This window comes from Pseudopodoces humilis, chromosome 11 (genome assembly GCF_049639895.1).
Source record: "Pseudopodoces humilis isolate 2021_Gansu_Grassland_sample_001 chromosome 11, ASM4963989v1, whole genome shotgun sequence".
NCBI classification, from domain to species: domain Eukaryota; kingdom Metazoa; phylum Chordata; class Aves; order Passeriformes; family Paridae; genus Pseudopodoces; species Pseudopodoces humilis.
In genome coordinates this window covers 8,095,162-8,116,675 of record NC_142210.1, presented here as the reverse complement: position 1 = coordinate 8,116,675, position 21,514 = coordinate 8,095,162, and the positions used below count along the sequence as shown (strand labels likewise).

Below are 21,514 nucleotides of genomic sequence, written 5' to 3'. Positions count from 1 at the left end.
CAGGTAAAAAGCAAGAAAACAAGTTTCCCTGGGCTGCCCTTCCAGTGTCACATAGAGGCAGCAGTGTTAGTACAGCCACAAAATGCTCTGCAAAAGCTGACATTAGTCACAGACAGAAATGTCCTCTTCTAAGACTATCTTTTTCATGAGTCACAACAGCTGACTACTACCATGCATGGTCACAGTCCAAAAATTATTTATGTGAACTCCACTTCGAGTTAGGCAGGAATGAGTTGACTTTTTTCACAACAGAAATATTTAATGACATTCTGGTAAATGCATTACTCCTATATGGCTGAACTGTTTACAACTTCCATTAGATTCACAGCACATTTGATTTTAAACAAATCAAATTTTAAACAACTCCTACAGCTATTTTGTATATTCCTAATAGAAATTTCCATTTATTCCCTCATCTGAAACATGAGGCTAGCCATGGAAATACAAAAACTTGATCACAGATGTCTAGTGTGTAAAATACCATTATATCATATACCTTTAGTTCACAGTAATTCATGTTTTGATGTCAATTCCTAGATGATACCCTTACACACAAAGCATGTTTTGGCCCAACATGAAGCAACTGGGGGCTGCTTCCAGCACTGACACTCAGAAATCCCATCCCTAATCTGTACATCCATTTCCCACACAGATGTTTGTCCACCTGATATTAGAAGAAAAAGTCCTTAATACCCCTCTATGGGTAATCAAGGAGCAGAACTCAAAAGCTGTTCACATGCTTTTCTATTCCAATTAAAGACATGTAACCAAACATTAACATTTCCTCACAAAAGCTTTGCTCAGATTTACCCAGCTGACTCCAGAAGTTCCCAACCCAGTTGCAAACACTGACTTACAAATCTGATTCAAGTTTTCTGAATTTTGTTATCCTCCCATTCAGCCCCAGTACAGTAATGTGGCTCTTGAAAGTTTCAAGTGGGACCCAGACACTCAGCTCTGCCCCTGACCAGTGGCATTGTACCCATGGTCTCCAAACTGGGTGCACAAAGCAACCCATGGGGCCAGGGGGGGAAATAATTTTTGCATGTTCATAAGTAAAATAAAATGTGCATTTTTAAAAAGTAGTGCTTATTTCATCATTATCTTATATTTGTTATTTCTGTGTGCTTTGTGGACTCTCCCTGCTGTGTCCCCCGGAGCAGGACCTGAGTTTTTCCCTGGGCAGGAGCTGCTGCTAGCACTCCCAGGAAGCACATTCTTGCCTGTCTGCCTGTGTAAACAGATTAGCCTCTCGCCAAGCCCGCAATTATAAAGGAATTTTTAAATAAGGGCAGGCACGGATTTTGCTCAAGGTGCAGTATTACCTGTAAAATTTAAAACCTCCAGTTGCCCTGCTGGGATGCTCCAGCTCCCTCAGCACAGACAGGTCCTCCCCAGGCTCCATCTACCTCCCCTAAAGCCCCTCCACAGCCATGCAGCTCAGCCCTGCTCCCACACAGCCCCAAACATCTGCCCTGCTTCCCCAATTTGCCAATCCTAGCAAGGAAAAGAACACTTTTCCTGTTCTCTCTGGTAGATGGTCACTTACTGCCTGAGTTCCCTTACATTTTCATTTAGTGTGAGACACTGCTCACGCTCCTCAACTCCACTCCTAAGGACTGTACTACACAGCGTGTAAAGTACTGTGAATATGTTGTGTGTTTATCAGTTTTAAAGTATTTAAGATAATTTCAGGATTAATGGTGGTATGAAAAAAACTGAAATACAGCCCAGCAATGGGGCAGGGTGGGAGCTTCAGAACACCCCCATCTCCCCCCACCATAGGAGGTGTAATCAGAAATAAATGCATCAACACTAAATGGGTATATCTCAGGGGGAAAAAATCCCTTCAGGGTTTTTTGGTTATAAAAAGTGACCATGCTGGTCAGCCCAGGACATTACTGATTGTAACTCAGGGCTGTTGCAGTACCAGTGAGGTTCTCACCACATCAGCTGTGGTTCTGAAGGGAATGGCTTCAGTAGATGTGAGACAGGAAAGCTTGTTCACTGCATTGGGGCAGGGACCAAAAATCGGGCCAGTGTTTTAAGATGGAAAGCAAAACAATATTTTCTAAAATACAGCTCTCAGGACAAAAAAGGCAAACAACAACAATTACCAGCCACATAGTCTCCAATTGCTTTTTGCTTCTCAAAAATAACCCCTAAAAAATTACAGATTCACTGCTTCAAAATGTGTCCAAATTTTTACTTTTTTTTACTTTGCCCTTTCCAGGTAACTCCACATTCCCTCTTTACCAGGTCCTCAGACTCCATAACTTAAAAGACCTATAAGAAAGGACCCTGTGTTTTCCCTGTTTTTCCACACACACGGGACACTGATGTTGAGGTGGTGGAGATGGGTGGCTGTAACTAAATTACCTGTCAGCAGTGCCAGTGCATTGCTGCCACCCCATTCTCTGGCTGGGTGATGCTCTCCTGTTAACAACAGCCCAGGCCATGGGTATTTGCTCCCTTTTCCCTGAGCATAGTATTCATTCTGGTACATCTGGAAGGATGCAGATAGCTCCCATACCAGCTGACTGCCTCTCCAGGAGGTCTTTAATTGTAATATCTCTTCTAATAACATCACTGCACTTTCTGATACCACTCCTCATTCAAAGCAGGGCCAGCAGTGCTGAAATACAAACAGATTTGTAGAGCTGAGATGACAGAAGGTGAGATTCTGCAATGGAGCTGCAGGAAAGCACAATGCGACTTGTCACTCTTCCTCTGGTTCTTCAAATAGGAAAAATTCAGTTACACCAAGTCCATGGATATTTGTTGCCCATTCCTTTGCTTTACTAAAACGCTAGGGCCACTTAAAACGTTATTGCCTCCTTTCTATTAAGGCCTCAGTTAAAAACCCAGAGGCTCTTTCAGCTGATGGCTTGGCTGGGCACTGCTGTGCCTCAGCCCTGTGGCATCACAGCTCAGGGCAGGAGCTGTCCCACCAAGGATCAGAAACAGCTCTGAACTGCACTTCTTCCCCAAAGAACCATCACTGCAGGTGGGACAGCAGAGCCAGTCACTGTGGGTGTCAGGCTGCTGCAAAGAGAGGGGATGCATGTGGAGGCTGGGATCACTGGGCCTTTCCCCAGCTCCATCCCCACCATGGCACACACAGGATAAAGAACTCAGCCAAGTACATTTGCCCTTTTGAAAGGCAGCATTGCTCACACTTCAGCTAAGAAGCCTTTTTTTTAAATTTTATTTTTATTTTACAGCCCTTTTTTATCATGTCAAAAGCACAAAGGACTTTTTCTTCTTTACCCTAAAATCCATCTAAATTTAGAGGGGTCTTTCATTATGATGGGCCCGCAAGAGAAGTATGCAAAGAATTTTTACTGATTGACTTAAGGTCAGTAGCCCAGGAAGGGTGTCTGCAGCTTCGATGTAAGATATTGTTTTGATCCACTGGGCCTAAAAGTAAGGTCAAGCTATATTTTATAGCTAACCCTTATCTCATGAGGGCTCCCTTTCTTGCAGTCATCAAGTCTCATTACAAACATAATTAGTATTTAGAAGAAAAGATTCAATTATTTATGCATGTGCAACCAACAACCCATATCAAACTCCTGTGAGGAAATAGCCAGAAGTTTTAATCCATATTTGGGAAGCTGAACTGCCCCTGTGACCACTATATATAACAGATCAATAAGGTTTCCTCTTGTCAGGAAAGAACCAGCTATCACAGGCATGCTGAAATTTGTTCCTAAAGCAGCACTGATGTCTCTAAGCAACTGTGCCCAGCAAGTCTGTCATATAAAGCGGCAGATATTTTATAATTATTTTCAGACAAAGTATTTGCGCATCTCAGTCCCTTAAGAATTCATTTCCTTCCAGCTGAAAACAAGACACGTGTCGTTTTTGAGGGCCTTGACAAGGGCCCTGCTGTGGGCCAGGCCCTCAAGGGCAGCGCGCTCGCCAGGCTTTGGTGACTCAGGGAGCCACAATTCCTGCCGGCACTCCCGGGCTGCCCCAGCCCCGGACTGCCCGCTGCAAACAGCGATACTATTGCACAAAGGCCTCAGCTAGGGAGCAGCGGCAGTTGCCCAAGTGCATTCCTGACAGTTAAAATTTCAAAATGGAGAACTCCAGTTGAGATGCCACCCTGACCTCACCCGGCTCCTCGGCCCGCGCCGAGGCCTCCCCGCACCATAAATCACTCCCCTGCGGACTCGGATTTGATTCACAGCCCGAAATGCAGTGGCACAACCCGTCTGCTCCTGCGGTGGCATGGCCAAGGCAGGTCATGCATTGCTTGAAGAGTGGGAGATGCTGTAGGAAAGCTGAGCTGGAGGCACATCCTTACCAGGAGTGTGTGCATGCCGGTGTAGAGCCTGCTCAGACACACCAACGTCGAGAACACAAACGCTGCTACCAGGCCGAGCTCGAATGGATACTGTGAAAAAGGAAAAAAAATATTAAATACACCCATTAAGCCAAGCAGCTGGACTGACATAAGGATCTTGTGCTGGGAGGAGGCTCCTGAGCTGCACTTTCCCCAAGAGATTAATGTGACCTGAGACAAGGCCTCCCCTCAATCAACACGCAGCCCTGCTAGAAGGTCATTTCAGTACCTGTGCTGCCTGCTCCTGGAAGCTCTGGTCTCACTGTAGAGACGTCTGGGGAATAGATGGTGTTTGCAGAAATGTTCCCTACAATATCTATCTGCAAAACCCGTGTTGATGTTAAAGAGCTTAAGGAAAAAGGCATAGCGTGTTGTACAAGCCGTGCCTGAGGTAGCACTGCAGGCTCAGCTCAGCCAAGAGGATTGTGACAGCTGCAGAATCTGACCAGAAGTGTGATCAATAGTCCTCAAGCGGTGGGCTGAGTGGGGAGAATCAATGTCTGGGCTGAAACCACAATCCAGCTATTAGAGCAGTCAGGACTGCTCTTCCCCGTGACACTTAAAGCTTCTTATGAAGCTGTTTTTGTTTAATATCCTCTCTGCGTAGCCTAAAAACATGGAAAGAAGCATTTAAATAAATCAACATTTAAAAATGAAAAAACCCACACTTGGTAAAGAATAAGCTTAACGTATTAGTCCTTAATCTACTCATTCAAACCCTGAAACTGAGTAGGTTACTGGGCTCCTTTAAGTCCATAAGGGAGATTTTTCTGTAAAAATTAAACCAACCCAAAATATAAATAAATGCAATTTATTCATCCAATTTGACACGAAGTCTCCATCTTCCACCAGAGGCTGACAATTGACCAGGGTGGCCATAGGTCAGCACAAAAATGCTTCTGTGGAAAATCTAAGCATAACAGCTCACTTCTGACCCTTTCCCCTGTCATACTCCAGCCCCCTGAACAGAGAGCTCAGTCCCAGCTGCAGATGTCACTCCCTGATCATAAAACACTATTTCTCCTCATTTCTCTAAGCCTTTGGAGCATTTACACCCACTTGACTCCTCCCTCAGCAGGCAGCCTGGGAGCTAGTCCAGATCAGTAATTGATGATTAGGGCATCTTGAGAAGATAGTAGCATAATGTACTGGGAGATTTTTTCCATCTTAATAGAGGCAATTAAACCATTTAATTATTTGACAGCAGCTTTATTGTTTCATGGCAGTTTCCAAGAAGCACAAGACAGCCTGTGGAGAGCTGCGTGTCTCACTGGTCACTTGTGGATTGAGAAGGTGTGGCTGACCAGGTCTTGTCAGCTCTAACACATGGGATGGATCTGGCCTTCCAGGCCTGACAAAAATTTCCCTGACACTGGGATGGGTTCCCTGTCCCCATCCCACTGTCAAGCTGCTCTGACCAGTTACCACACAGGGAGTAGGAGCCCTCTTGGTTACATGGGTTTATCCCTTGAGAGGGCTGAGAAACATTCTTAAATACAATACAGCCAGCAAGTTACTGCTAGAGTACTGGAAACACAGGCTTGGATTAATTAAACAGAATGAAAATAATCATCATAGAGAAATGAGCTTCCAGGAAATAAACCTTTTAGAAAGATGCTGAGGAAAGATGATGAGACTTCCCCAAGCAGTCTACACCTCCAGTGCAGTGAAGTTGCTGTTACTCCTCTGACAAGCAGATTTTCCAATCATGTTGTGTGCTGCTAATTAACACAGGTTAGAGCCAGGGATTTCCAAGGATTCTTTTCCTTTCATACATAAACCACGTGGCACAGAGCTCCTTTGCTTTCCCTGGGAGCCAGCATGTCCTGATGTGCAGCACTGACTTGGTGGGCATGGGGTGAGCACAAAATGCTGGCAATCAGGCACCTTCCCTCCATGGCCAACATGTGCAAAAACACAGTGAAGCCACCAAACCCCAGCAGGGCAGTGCAGCCTGACAGCAGCTCTGAGAGGAGTCCAGGCAAAAAAAGGATATTTCCACTAAATTTCTTTTTGTGTCTATTATTGGCCAGCTACAGGTAAGCACGGGGAAGAATACACATGTGAAAATGTGTGAAAATAAATAAAGAATTCCTCTGGAAATAGCATCTTTGGATTTGCAAGATTTATGTGGCTTGCTGGAAGCAGACACAGGCTTTTCTTTTTTTAATGTATTTTCTTTTTCTTTTTGTTGTTTTCTTTTTGTAACCCCTACCTTGTACTGGTTCATGGTTGCAATGAAAAAGGAGAAGGAGATGGCTGTAGCTGCCATGGCGTGGGTGGATGGCATCCCATACTCTGCATTCGTCCTCATCTCCAGCTTCACGACAGGTGGTGACAGGGGCCGAGGCCACTTCAGGATGTCCTTGGAGACCTGGCCTATGTACATCACTATCTGGGGACAGGAAAGGCCACAGGCTTGTCAGCACAGGCAATCCCCATGCAGCCCACCCAAGAACCACCTGTGCTTTTTCCTGTAGAATCCACCCCTCCAAGTGCAGAATTTATCCCCTGAATTATTAAATGGGTTTCCATTAGCTCAGCCAGCGAAAGAAGTGGTGGTTTTGCTGCACTGTATGGTAACCTGAGGAGAAGTGGGACCAAAAGGAGGGTTGGCTGATGAGATTCAGCAATACAGGACAGTGTGAGACAGACAGCTGGCTCCCACCCCATGCCAGAGAAGTTTAAATTTCCTCACTATCCCTTACAATACCTCTCCTGCAAAGAAAACAGCCATAAGAGAAATTTTTCCACCCCCACCTTCCAATCACTGCCTTAAACCAGCAGCAGCTCCCCCGTTCCCAGCAGCTCCCACTCCACCCGGCGCTGCAGAAACCCTGCTGGGACACTCCACCCCTGTGGTTATTAAATGACAGCCTCAGCATCCTCACAGAGGCAGCAGGGGGAAAACTGGACAAGCAACACGAGGTACCAGTTCTCCTGCCTAACTCCCCAGTAAAAGGCTTTTATTCCCTGCCTGGGACACCAGAGGTTTAAGTGGGGGCTGCATTAATTAGCTCCCGAGCACAGTAACACAGTACTTTTAGGGGACTTGTCACACTCTCAGGTCAGCAAGGGAAGCAGAGGCGAGGGGCAATGCTGTCCAACATCCCTGAGAGGTGCTGCCCATCCAGCCATGCTCAGGGCATGCTTGGCTCCTTAGCGCCCTCTTCCCAAAGGCAGCAGGCTCTCAGCATCCACACTGAGGGCATCTGAGAAAAGTTAACCAGGCTGTCCCTGTAGGATCTATTTGCTTTCTGTTGTAGTCCTCCTCCCCTTAGATAATGTAGCCACATATAGGCGGAGAAGGCTCTTTAAAACAAAGCCAAGCAAACCTTTTTTTTTTTAAATACAAAAATGAGGTCAATTGGTGTCTACCATGAAAGCTCAGTTGCTGTGTGAGACAGCTCGCTCTTCTGCTTCTCGTGCTTCCACCAGCAAAGGAGGGGGCTTAGAATAACATCCTTCCCTTGCTACTGGTGTTGGCCATATGCTGGAACAGCAACACAATCACCCACTGCCACATTCGTCACCAGGCACATTGCATCCCTCTGTCTCCCATCAGCCATTTAAAAAATGGTTTCACATGAAAAGAAAGATGGCAGGATTCAGGATTCACATGTCAGGACCAGGAAAAAGCCAGTCACATTCCTTCATCCGTCTCTCTACAGCAAAGCACATGGCAGGGAGTGTTAGACTTACAGCCAGCACCAGGGCCTGGAAAAGTGACTGCTGCTGCCTTTGCAGCTTTTATCCCTCATCATGTGAATCACGTTAGTGCCTTATTATCAGCAGCAAGTGAGACACACCTGGCTGCTCCTACAGACACACACAGCACGGGGAAGACAGTGAATACTCTGCCCCAGACTGTTCACAGTAAACGAAGGCTCAAGGAACAAATGTCTTTTAAAAACCTACTGTGTGGGTTTATTTAGTTAATGCCATCAGTTTCCAAATGGATGCAGGCACATGTTTAGAAGTTAATTAAATTCCAGGGTTGAAAGAAAAATTACTCTCTCAGGCAGAACATAAAACATTGAGGCTGCCATTTGTGATACCATCTGAGAGGCAAGGTAGGATGAGCCAGTTTATCAGCAGTCCTCTATAATAATGACTTCCACTTGTGGAAGTATTATTAGCACTAGAACATAAGAGCATTGCAGAAAAGGAAATGAGTCATCTCAAAAATGAAGGCTATGCTAGGACTCCTGTGATGGTGAAAAACAGACTGAATGCTGGAGGTGGGATGGGTAAGTGAAAATACCAGGCATCCTCACAACACCCTCCCCTTCCTGGCATCCCAGATTAAATTCTGACCCTTCTACTTTTTAGAAGCACATTGTATAGACTGTAAGGAGAGGTGAGATGACCTTCATAGAACGTGCAGGGGACTCCAGAATACGCTCAGACTGAGCACTGATCTCTGAAGCACCAGACCTTTACCTTTAGCTTATCTGGGTACCATGCACGTGGCTTTACACATATTATTCTGAATTATGAGGCAGAAGCAGCACTTGCGGGTGGGGCAAAACACCCCCCAGCAGCTGAACTGGCTTCCCGGGAGAATGATGGCAGGGGCACATTGCTAAAGGCCACCCCACACAGGTGGTGCTCTGTGTCACCTGCACTGCGGGGGCTGGGGGTGCTGCAGGGGCTGGGCACTGCCCAGAATCCGCACTGGCTCTTTGCTCGCAGCACGGCAAAGCAAACAGCGCTTCTGCCAGAGCTGCCTGCCCCGGGCAGTGCGGTGCCCTCCTTGGGGACAGCCCTGTGCCACAGAGCAGGGCAGGAGCAGCACTAGTGGGACCCATCCAGCAGTGCCCACCCCCACCCTTCTCTCACCCAATCTCATCCATGATTTCCCAATGCAATGAAAATGACTTTGAACTCTTCCGGGTTAAATCCTGCAACAAATGTAAGCAGCAATAAAACAAACAAACAAACAAAGAACAAAACCCCCCAAAACTGTAAGCAACTTAAAACCCAAGACCGTCCTCAAACTCTGCCGCCTACCACTACAGCTTGGCTGGGCTGTGCTGAGGGCAATACGCAACAGCAACCCTTTACAGGATTCCAGGTGAAGGAAAGGCAAGGCTTTATTGCTACTTTGGGTGAATAGCATTACATTTTACTACACAGCGGCAATTGGCAGTTGCTATAGCAGCAAGACAGCCTCTAGTCTTTTTCTGAGAGCTTCCTCTTAATTTGCTCTGAGTCATATATATGGTCTATCTCCAAAAATACTTCTTCACCTGAGCCTTTGCATCAGGATAAACAAGACAAATATATCTTTGTATTTTAACAGAGCTTGCTTTAGTGAACAACTACAGAACCAAATCTGAGGCATTAGCATCCACACAGTTGTGGGTACCTATTCATTTGTTCCAACATCTGCAGGAGGTCCCTCTGGAGTGAGGGGCTGCTCCCCTCCTTCTGAGTATGAGTGCCATGAAGTGACCTGTTTCCCTGACATCCGTACAGCTGGTGTGTAAGTCAGCCATCTAAGAGACAACACCTGCAGATGTTGTCTGGCATTTGCAATGCTTTCCCCTCACTCCTCACATGCATCACTCCCTTTACAGGAAGCAAGAGCTCTGGAAGCAGATTTACCACCACGGTGCAGACACACATGGAACAGACAGACCCAACTAAGCCAGTTCCCTGTGCAGAGAGGGTTCCTTGTGCATTTCTCTGTGGCAGCACTGCCACAGAGTGCAATTTCTGCTGTGGAATATTCCTATGGCAGCTGCCCAGACACTGAGCCTGGCAGGACTGAGGAAACATGCTCAGTGCTGCAGGTGTGCTGTGTGTGGACATCTTCCTTCATCCCTGCCTTGCTAGAACCTCTGCACAGGATGGACACACCTGACCCTCCCACTGGCATATGAAGGTCAGGAGGAGCAGTTCTTTTTGTATTCTGTAATATTTCAGCTAACAAAAGGGAACCAGCTTATATTTGTTTTCAACTTCTGATTTTGCAGCTGTCCTTATCTTCATTATTGATCTATTATAAGAACAAGACAAAACTCCAGAGAAGATGTGGTCAAATAACATTGGCAACTTCTTCCCTGAGACTCACAGTGTGGCAGCCTGACTTTGAATCTGCTGGTTTAGCTCCAAAATAGAAACTCTATAACCTGCCTCTAGAAACCCTGACCAGCAGTAGTATATGTCATCTTCTCAGAAACAAAATTTTGAAAATGATGTTACTTTGGGTTTCTTTCACAAGCACTGTGCACTGGCAGGAGCAACCAAGCATATTGAAGAAAAAAAAGAAGGATGCACTATTAATGAACATTTGCAGATCAGTCAAGCAGAAGTAAAGACTGTATGTGGTTGCTGAGGCAGGCGTGACTTTGATTTGCCATAAAGAAATTAAGCCAAGCACCCAGCCTGCACTGCTCTATTCTCAGCATCCCACAAGTTAAGTGGCCAGATAAAGACTGCAGCAGATAGTAGCTGTGATTGTGTCCCCCAGGCATCACTCCTTTCAGAGTGAAAGAACAGGGCAAGGAAAAACACGTTCCTGTGGAGGTACTCCTCCTACCCCCAAGTCAATGTCAAGAAGTAAGGCTTGGCTTCAGGAAAGCACACCATGAAAGTCACTGAGCAGCACTGTTGGCCTCTTGCCCTGGCAGCAGCCCAGGTGGAGGAAGCCCTGCGGAGCAGGGGAGCCTCAGACACCTCCAGCCTGGGCCCCTGAGCCATCCTCATCCTCCCCCATCCCCTCCTGAAGCACGGGGCTGCTCCCCATGTGCCAACAGGGCTGGGATCCTTCTCGAGGCACACACACCTTGTGGGAGAGGGTAGCTGGCTCTCCTAGAGCTCCAGGACCTGCCATTTCCACATTGGCTATTGTTTCCCAGAAAATACATCAGCCTTGCGCTGGCTGCACAGGAACTTTTCACTTTTACCAAGGGTTTGGCCAGGGTCAATGGCACATTCAAGGTTGCAGTCAGCTGGTGGGATGCTCAAACCCTTGGGCTGTCCCAGCCACCATGAGAGCAGCAAATCCAACAGGCAGATCTCCAGCCCACCACAAGCAGCACAGCATTCACATCCCAGCAAAGGACAGCAGGAGACACAGGGACAGGGAAGACACAGCAAGGGCAGCTTCTCAAAAAAGGATTTTTTAAAATATATATATATATATAAAATTTATATATATATAAAATGTATATATATAATTTATATATCCCTATAACCCTATATTATTCATATATATATAATTTATATATAATTATAAGTATATATTATTCATATATATATATATATAAGGAAGGAGGACTGTCTCAATTCAGGCTTCAGAAACACAAAACCAGAACAAGATCAATAGAACCTTGAGCCTCCAGAAGCACAACCAGCCAATACCCTAACACATTACTGTGTTTTTAAAAGAAGCCTTTAGACAAAATCTATAAGGTAGTTGACTATCTTATAATGGGCTTAGAGAAGGAAATTTGGGTCCAGACTCCTAGTAGCAGGGAAAAGTTTTGCCACATTGATCTGGTTTGTCATCTAGCATCTAAAACTGGCAAACTGTTACACCTAGAAGTTGTACTGCAATACAAAAGGTTTCCAGTTTAAACTTCACCTTAAATGATTCACAGCTCATCTCAGTTATGAAAGCCTCATTGGCACTTTTTCTTCAAGGGTGGAGTACAGCTACCAGCTCTTGCAAAATTCCCTTTCAATCAACACTTTATCAACTTGCACACACCATTTGTTTTTGTATTCTGACATGTAGTTACTTATGTGCCTGAATACAGTTTTACATGTTCTTGTGCAGTGCAATATTTTGGTGCTTTGAAGAGCTTGGCTTTCAAGTGACTGTGTTTGTCAGCAGTTCCAGGCTTGTTTCGGTGAAGTGTTGCAAAGGCACTAAAATTAACAAACACATAAGAATTGTTAAACCCAAGGTTTGCTTCCAAGTGTGTTTTCAATCAGTGCACAGCAATATCAGTGGCATCACAATTGCAGGCAAAGTCCTGCTGACCAGGAAACTCCTGGTGACCCTGAGAGGGAGTTCAGAGCTCATCACTGCTGAATAACTAAGTGCTGACAGCCTTTAGAAAGCTGTTCCTCTGAAAAGCAAGATGGAAAGCTAAACTGATATGGGTTCAGACCCAGTACCTTTTCAGACTTGCTGAAGATGTCCCCACCCAGTGCTGCTCAGGGAGTCCTGAGGGGCACACACAGCCTGGCATCACCCAACACCCAAACTCTGCCTTCCTTCAGAGGTGCCACCTACCCCTGAGTCAGCAGCTTATCACTGTCACATGCCAGAAGCTTCCACACCTGCCCCAACAAAGTCCATGCTGGCCAGCTCTTATTTACATTGCATGAATTAGTTTTATAGGCTCTAAAGAGGCGTGGCCTGAGGAAAAAAAACCAGAAAAAGATAATTCCAGGCATGCTGAATAGCAAACTGAAACAGTAAGTATTTTTTCCAGGTCTCTGCCTTTGAAATTCCACACCAAAATAAAGATTTCAAACCTGAAGCAGTGCAAAAAGAAAAAACAAACAAACAGAAAGTGAGCTTTCACCTCTTGAGCTGAGACATGCAGTAAATTGAAAGTACATTTGGGGACTGTGTGAAGCTATTTTTCATCTCTGCACTTCCTGGCTGAAATTGCAAGAGTCACAGGCATCAAAGCCTTGCCTGTGCAGTTTCAAGAGTACTTACTTCAAATTGCTGGAGAGGAGAAGCAAAGACAGCAGGGTACCTTCATTACTGACTTAGCACCTTGCTCAGAGGTTTCATACAGTCATTTCCTCCATCTCCTCTGTTATGTCCACAAAGGTAAAGGTAAAGCCTGCATAAATACTCTGAATCCTCAGAGACAAGGCCCCATGGAAGCACAACATGCTGCTTTAAGCTGCCAAAGCATCGGGATGCAACAATGGTTGGCATTTCCTACAGCCATCCACCTGAACAGAAAAGCACAAGTAGCTCTATCTGGGGACCTAGGGCTGGGCAAGACATTCCAGGGTTCCAAGTCCACTCCTCTGCTGCTGCTGAAATAAACTCTATATTTTTTCTTTCTGCCCTTCACTCTTAGAGAGTTATTTCACAACCTTTGGCTTCAACTGAAATTATTTATGACTGCCTTATGCATGTTTCTTCTTGTGACTGTAGTTTTATTTTAAGAAGCTCCTTCCTTCCCATGGTTTTTGCAGCCAGCCCCATTCTCTCTCCAACTTCATTTTGTTAGGGATTTGTCTAAGCTTTTGGTTTCTGCTCAGAAAATAATTTGTTCTTTAATCATCCCTGGCCCTTCTCCAGTTTGAAATTTTCTTTCTCAAATGGAGGTGACTGGCTCTGCATAAACTATTACAGATAAGATGGCAGGAAGTCTTTATCAACAGAATTAATGCTGCTTTAATTTTTAAGGGAAGAAACTCCCCTGATTCATCCTGGGACACCAACATTGTCATTTCCAACTCACAGCAGAAACTTTCAGGTTTAAGTGGGAAACAGCACAAAAAGTACCACCCTCAGCACCACTTCTGCTTCTCCAGAGCCACTTGTCCTGGCCAGTGGTTTCATCATCATCCCTGACAGCCAGATTCCCAACATACCTGTGTGCTCTGCCCCAGGCTCTTGAAAAAGTCATTGTTGGTCCACTCTTTCTCCCTGCTGAAGAGCTTCACTAACAACCTCTCCTCATCCTGAGCATCCCCTTTAAAGGGGAGCTACTCCTCCCTTTCCCTTGAGGCTCTCCCTTTGATACCAGTTCCTTTCCCCAGATGGGTAAGAGCCTTCTGCAGAATATGCCTGGGTCCTGCAATTATCCCTTCATGCTCTTCCCAGCCCTCCACTCACAGCTGTTGTCAGAGACTGTCAGGCTGCCTGGATTTTTTCTGTCATCTAACACAGTTCTTCTTAGCCATGCATCATCATCATCATCATGCATTCAGAAGCATTTCTTCAAATCTCTATCACCAAAAACCTCCAATTTAGTTAAAAGCACAGCTTTGTCCCACTGACACCTTGGTGTTTTCCTTGCAGCTGAGCCAAATGCCACATGCATGACCAAGGCATCTGATGCCAGGCTGGACAGGGCTTGGAGCAACCTGGTCTAGTGGAAGGTGTCCCTGCCCATGGCAGAGGGGATGGGAGTAGGTGGCTTTAAAGGTCCCTTCCCACCCCAGCCATTCTATGATTTCATGACTCTGTTAGACAGACCAACACCAGCACTGTGAGTGCCAGTCCCTGCTCACCAATAAGACACCCTCCCAGCTGAGCATGCCACAACATTAACACATGACCTGCACAGACATTTTTAGCCATTTCACAATTACATATAATTAATATTTTAAAAATACAGATTGTTACAAGCCCATGTATTTAAAACAGTTTCCCCATTTCAGTATAAAGTGCAACTCCACAACTCAGTAAATGAAAAATTATATTAATTATTATAGTATCAGATGCTTGAATACTTTAATTAAGTCAGACTAGATCTGGCCAATACTCAGATGAATTCCTTGCAAAGAAAAGGCAAGGCAAGTCTACAGAAATGCATGTAAAGAACTCCAAAGGCCCATTCTTTTGAGCAATATGCAAACCCAGAAGGCAGTGACTATGAATTTTCATCTTCAGTGGCACATTTCCAGAATCTGTAGGTGTACTCCTGGCCAAAACCCAGCTCTAGTTATACTGTGTCCACCTACTTCTAAATATCACCTGCAAGTTATTTTTCATGTTCTCTTTATAAAATGTACTGACTAAGGTTACTGGCACAGTAACTGATGTCTTCTGTTCAAGACCAGGTGTATTTGAAGTGTATGACCCAATTCAAATTGGTTTTATTATTTCTTATCATATTATTTGGTCAAAAGACAAAATATTATTAACCAGAATTGACTAGATCACGGAGAAGCTTCACTGTAAAGAAATAAACATGGGTATCATATCTGAGTTTTAACCAAGCTTCAATTTCTTAAATCAGTGTAGATTGATAGTTAAACCTTCAGGCTATGGCACCTGGCAGATGTACTCCCTACCTCCCTTCTCTGTTCCAAAATAGTTTTATTTGGGCAGCAATATCTGATCAATACCAAGATGAGCAACAGCAGTGACAAAACACCCAGTCCTGGCCTATGGTGCCTGATTATGTCCTGTTTTTTCAGTGCTACAATAGAAATACATTATCCTATATACCCCAAACCCATGCTGAAGCAATGCTGAAATCAGTTAATTTGTGAATGCTCTCATATTAATAAAAATCAGTGCTTTCAAGGCTTAGCCTTCAACAGACAATATGATCTTTCCCCCTCAAGTGACTGCAGAAACACCCTGCTTATTCCACTGCAGCCTGCATATCCCCTTTCTATCAGGTTTATAGTAATTTCAACCAAGCCATAACTATATGAAGTTGCACAGAAGAAATGAGAATAAGAGAAAGATTTCTTAGAGTGATGGAAAACAATCCCTGAAATACTATGATGCATTGGGAAGGATGTGTTTTCCCAACTGCTCTGTGCAAACTCTGTCAAAAGCAGTTCAGTCAGTGATTGTGCTGAAAAAAAGTCAGTCCAAGATGTGGCAGAGATGAAGAAACCCTGAGTCAGATGATGCCTCTCTCCTCCTCTCTCAGTATTGCAATGCCTATTCTTCCTAAACATGAATAGTGTTGGTGCTTCTTTTGTTTGAGGGGTTGTTCTTGCTCTTGAACATTCATTTGCTACAGATACAGAATTTAAGTTTGAATTAATCATGGAAATACTTACAGACCAAACAATTATCATTCTTCTAGACACAGAGTGGTCTATATTCCAGTAGGTAAATGGAAGGAAAGTGATATAAAAAATCTCTTCACCCAAAGCAGCTGAAAACTTGAACAAGTAGTAGTAGAAGTAGTTCTTCACAATATACTTCTGTGTGCCACCCTGTAAATGAGAGAATTTTATCATTTTAGTGAAGTAGAAAAATATAGCAAACACTTAAAATATTATAACTGCTACAGCTCACAGTCCTTAAACCAAAACTATGCGTCATGAGAAGTGTCAAGAAATGGAGTTAGCTTTTATACTAGAACGAAGACTCTAGTGATAGTGCAGCTGCATTTCCTGCAGAGCAGAAATCTATTCAAACTAAGGCAGCAGTAACATGGACAAAGACTTTCAAGAGATGGGATCAGCCTTTCCTCCAGGGTAATCAGGTGTATTTCATAAAAGGTATTGACGTGCTAAGTTGGAAATTTCTACATCAGTAGACAAAGCCACCGCTGCTTTCACTGGAGATGCATTTTGAGGCAAAAAACTTAAACTGCAATTACTCAACTACTTCATTTAAAATCTGCCTCATTATAGTCCCTGAAGTTTGCTGCTGGGTGCCACTGCCACCAGCCCTCAACACTGAGCTCCTCCGTGTGCCCCCAGCCCCGTGCTCCCGGCAGGATCTCACGGGGTCACCCCCACGGAGGGGCCACAGCTGGAAGATTCAGCTCAGACGTGGGACTGGGCTCAGCAACCACAGCTGCACGAGCAGATCCAGGGGAACACAAGGCTCTGAGTGGGCAGAGACGAGAGCTGCACCTGTCACCATCAGATTTTCACTCCAGCATTTTAAGTAACAACCACGAGGTTGACTTTTTAAGCATTACCAGTAGATACATTGCGAACAGCAAACCTTTAGCACTTTATTTATTCATCTTATTTAACATTAAATTTCATTCAGTCTCTGGATTTGGCAGCTAGATGATTTCACTAGTTGTACCCCACCTAATATACTTGTTTTCCCTCTTCCAAAAAGGTGACACCCATCCCTGCAGAGCTGGGAAGCCACACAGCAGCACACATTGCTTAGGCCACGACTTTGGCCACTTGTTGAATGCATCTAGGAAAGGTTTGCTGCTGCTTCTGCTGCTGCCATTTGGGACTAGGACACCACTCAGAAGCCTCACTCTTAGCAGGAGCAACAGGCAAGTGAATCACATTTTGCAGGTACACATGTCACTTCAGGAATTAAAGAGTAGACAGACAGACAAATAGACAGGACTTTTGATTCAGTGGAGGAGCAAAGGAGACAATCTAGTTTCACTCCAACTTCCCCAAAAAATTAAGAATACATTGGCTGTGTAAATACAAGATGAAAGAACCTCCTAAAGATGAGAACTGAGAAGGGATCATGAAGGTCTCAGCACAGACATGCTAAGTTAAGATACAGCTTTGACATAAGCTTGTAAAATTCTCCAAATGGGAAAACTATTATGCTTGGAGCTGGCTATATAACTAAAGTTAGTTTTCTAAAGAGAAACTCTCATCCTATGTGCTAGTGAGAAAACAAAAACTGTCTAAGGAGTCTAGACATGCACTTCTGACTCATTGCAAAAGCCATTAGAAATTTCAGTCTCTTCATCTGCTTTTAATGCAGAGATGAGGCTAACTGCACAGAAACGACAAAAGCAAGATGGAAAGGACTTGCATCAATTCATCTATCATAAAACCCCCCACAACTTGAATTGATTTTTGCATCAATAAACAGAAAAGATAAGTCAACGTTTTTTGAAATGCCAGGGTCAGAGGAGTATTCCCCCATCTATCAGTCACAAAGGTCAGAGATGAGTTACTGGCATCCCTCTAGGGTAACAGCTCTATGCTGTGGCTGGCTGCATGACAGAGCAATCAGTCTGAGTGTCTCAAGTCTCATCTGCCACTTAGAGAACACCCCCAGTTCAATTAGCAACTCCAATGCCTCTGTCTGAGATCCTGAAACTGTATTTGGTGACACTTAACACGGCCCCACAGAAAGCCCTCTTCTGGCACCACTAACTCCTCATTAAGCATTAATCTCCAAGGTATTGGAGGAATTACGTGCTTGTGTGCTTGTGAGAGAATCAGACACATCCCTAAGGTAATGCTTTTATATTTGCAACCTCATGGGATGAGGGATAAAACTTTCTAATTCCAGTAACTGTTTTGTGTTGAAAGGTGTGGTTTATCAGGTTCTAAAAGAAATGTGAAGTTAAAAAATATATTCCCAGGCTGAAGACAGGTCCAAGTCCTTCCACATGATTCTTAAAATCTTTTATTTTCTTCCATTCCTTTTCTATCAGAAAACACACACACATATTTGGTTGGGGGTTTTGCATATCTTTTTTTTTTTTTTAACTCTACACCAGCAGTTGTGCATAGCCAATGTGTGACAGGGACAAACAGAGCCTGTCTGTGACACAATGCTAGCAGCCACTTGTCAGGCACACAGAGTGCCACAGAATCACTCCATTAGATGCTTGGTAGAGCATGGTAATAAAGTGATGTTTGCACTTCTTGTGATCCCAAAGCACTGTAAGAACAGCAAGCCTCCCCCATGCACCTTCAGACCTGTTAGCTCACATTTACTATCTACACCCAATATTTCTGCCAAAAGCAGAGTGCAGTGCTTTGTGAAGTGTCTTCCCTTTTTATTCTCATTCTAACCCCAGTGCAGAAAAATGCATTATTTGTGTTAACATCCTCTAACATTCCCAGAAATGTATTCAATCTCTAATTTTAAGTAACTCTTATCTTTAGACTTGGTTATTCTTAATGTGCTGCAGTGACCTGATGCCTTCCACAATGCATGAAGCCCTTTCAGCAAATCAGCTCTTCCATCCATCTCCATTGCTATTCAGTCTGGATCAGAGAGGTTTTAATGGGCAGCAATTAAGCCTGCAGATAAAGTCAGAATTTTTAGAGCATTTCAGAAGCAAGATGTAATAAGCCTCAACATTCACTGACACAGAAGACAGGTAATGTCACAAAAATGACCATTCTCATCAACTGTAGAATATCTATTTTGAAAAACCTCAAGTGCTCAGACTACAAGAAACTCTCATGGATATATGAGTCTCCATAAATAAACTACCCAGCTATTGGCACAGAAAACAGCTATTGAAGGTCATGCCACATTTGCAGTCTCTGCACAGGGATGGGTCACCCACACCAGGTGCTGCCACAGCACCCACCCAACCTCCCTGGAGCACAGGAGCATCCCCAAAACATTCCTACAGGGCCAGCAGAGCAGGGCAAACCAACACCGTGGTGCCTCTGGGGATACAATAACGCACAATGGCACAGCATAGGAGAAATCCATCATTTTAGAAATGATGTATATATGCAGTGTTTAGCCTTCAAAGCTGAAGCAAAGGAACACCAGCTGAGCCACTAACTTAATAGATTAAAAAACGTATTTTTAGGGAAAAGAAATAGCTGTGCAAAGATACTACTCCTTGCAATTCCTCTGGGAGATGTCTTGTCAGAGAGCAAAACAGACCCCAGCTTTTCCTGCCCTGTCTCTAGGGACAAGCAGTGCAGCATGAGACTTCCAAGGCTCAGAGTCTGACCCAGAGATCCCATTAACCAACACTCTGTTCTCAGCTCTAAATTACTTTGGATCTTCCACAAGATATACATGTTTAATTGAAGTTCTTGAAGTCCCTTGCTCCCCTTCCAAGAGAATTGCCTTGCAAAAGATTAGGAGTTTCCCTCCCAAGGTCCCTAATTAACACATTACATACTTTGCATTTTAAGGTTTTTTAATGTGGTAAAAAAAAATGGGTTCTAAATTTAGAGAAGCCACCAAAAATCAGGCACAAAACTAAAAATAAAAAATTCCAGTCTAGATGTTGCTTTACACAAAGACAATATGATTTATTTATTCTAAGCTGTACTGCTTAGAATAAAACCAGTAGGAAAAAGTGTTCTGTACTGGAGTACTCTGCATAAGCAGTCAGTTTTACATCACTTTATTAACTATACCAAGTTAAAAAATAAGCCTATCAAGTCACAAAAAAAATAATAAAATTGGTAACTAGATTTTGGAAAATAAGAAAAATCAAAACCCACGATTATCAAAGGCTTCAGTTCTCCCATCCAATCAAACACACTGAGTTTCCTGAAGATCCAACAAGCAGCCAAGAACACCCCAGCACCTACGCATTCACCTTCCCTGGAGCACCAGCACTGCAACCCATTGCTCCATGGAAGGCATGAGGTGGCCAGGGAACTGTGCCCCAGTGGGAGATCCTGGTGTGGCCATGAGCCCCTTACCCATGGTAGGGTGAGGGGGGAGCAGCAAAGGATACAAATACAAAGTCATGGAAGGAATTGCAGAGATGTCAGGAGACAGCAGGGGCAGGACAACAGCAAACAGCACCCACAAAGTACACACAAGGAGCCCCAAGGCATCAAAAACACTCCTAACCAAGCTCATACATATGTGCAGCTTCCCACTCCGGTTAAATGCTTTAAAACAAGTAATTAATTTTTACTCTCTGCAGAACATGAGGCAGCCAGTTTTCAAAAGCTGTCCAGGTTTACAGAGTGTTGTTGGAGGGGCCCTAGAGCCAGCCAAAACCTAAAAAATGCGGAGGTGGAGACAAACAGAAATCACAAGAAAATCTTCCTTAAATGTGATAACATTTTGTCCAGCTCTGCTGTTGGCAGCAGGTCTCATTGACCAGCACACAGAGGGCACATCCAGCTCCCAGCTGATGTGCAATAAAGACAGCAGCAGGCACTCCTGGCCTAGTGGGAAGGACGTGGCCTGGAACCATCAGATGATGCAGAAGTGAGACAGTCATTGCATGAGACATAATAATGCTCAAGCTTCAAGCCAGAGAGCCACAGCACTTTCAGGTCTCAGGTAAAGAACCAGTGGGGAGCCTGAAAATCAGGCAGGATCCTGGTAGTATTTCAGCAATTTCTTAACTCATTCCAAAAGGCCATTAGATAAAACTCTCAGCAAGGTACAATAGAAGAGCAGTGCAGCACAGCCAAGAGCACCAGGGATGGCTGGAAGCATTTGCCAGAGCAAAGGCTGAGACCACCCAGACAGACAGTGGGAAAGGTACATGCAGGTCTCCCATCAATGCTGTCCCCTGGGCACAATGCTCACCCAGTCACCACAGATACATCAGTATGTGTTCATCCAAAGACTCCCTTCAGCCTGTAAAGGATGGTCAGCTGAGACAGATACACACATCTGCACATCAACACACACCCAGCACACTGAAGATGGAATGGATCCAAAGCAGTTAAGACACTTCAGTTTATGTGTGAAGATTTCATTTTTTTTTCTTCATATGATTTCCCTTACACTCTGATTAGTAGTTGGGAGATAGACTGGATTACAGGTTTTATTTCTATATCTTGCTCTAGAAGTAACATGATTAG

At 44.4% G+C, this 21,514-nt stretch overlaps 1 protein-coding gene across 1 annotated transcript in view; it reads right to left on the bottom strand.

The window, feature by feature from the left end:
- Positions 1 to 21,514, bottom strand: part of SGPP2 (sphingosine-1-phosphate phosphatase 2) — a 33,993-nt gene that overhangs the window by 4,165 nt on the left and 8,314 nt on the right. The window contains exons 2-4 of the mRNA XM_014256130.2: positions 16,088 to 16,246; positions 6,567 to 6,746; positions 4,313 to 4,402 (exon numbers count right to left, since the gene is read on the bottom strand). Coding sequence (XP_014111605.2) covers positions 4,313 to 4,402; positions 6,567 to 6,746; positions 16,088 to 16,246 — 429 coding nt within the window. The remainder of the gene's footprint in view (positions 1 to 4,312; positions 4,403 to 6,566; positions 6,747 to 16,087; positions 16,247 to 21,514) is intronic.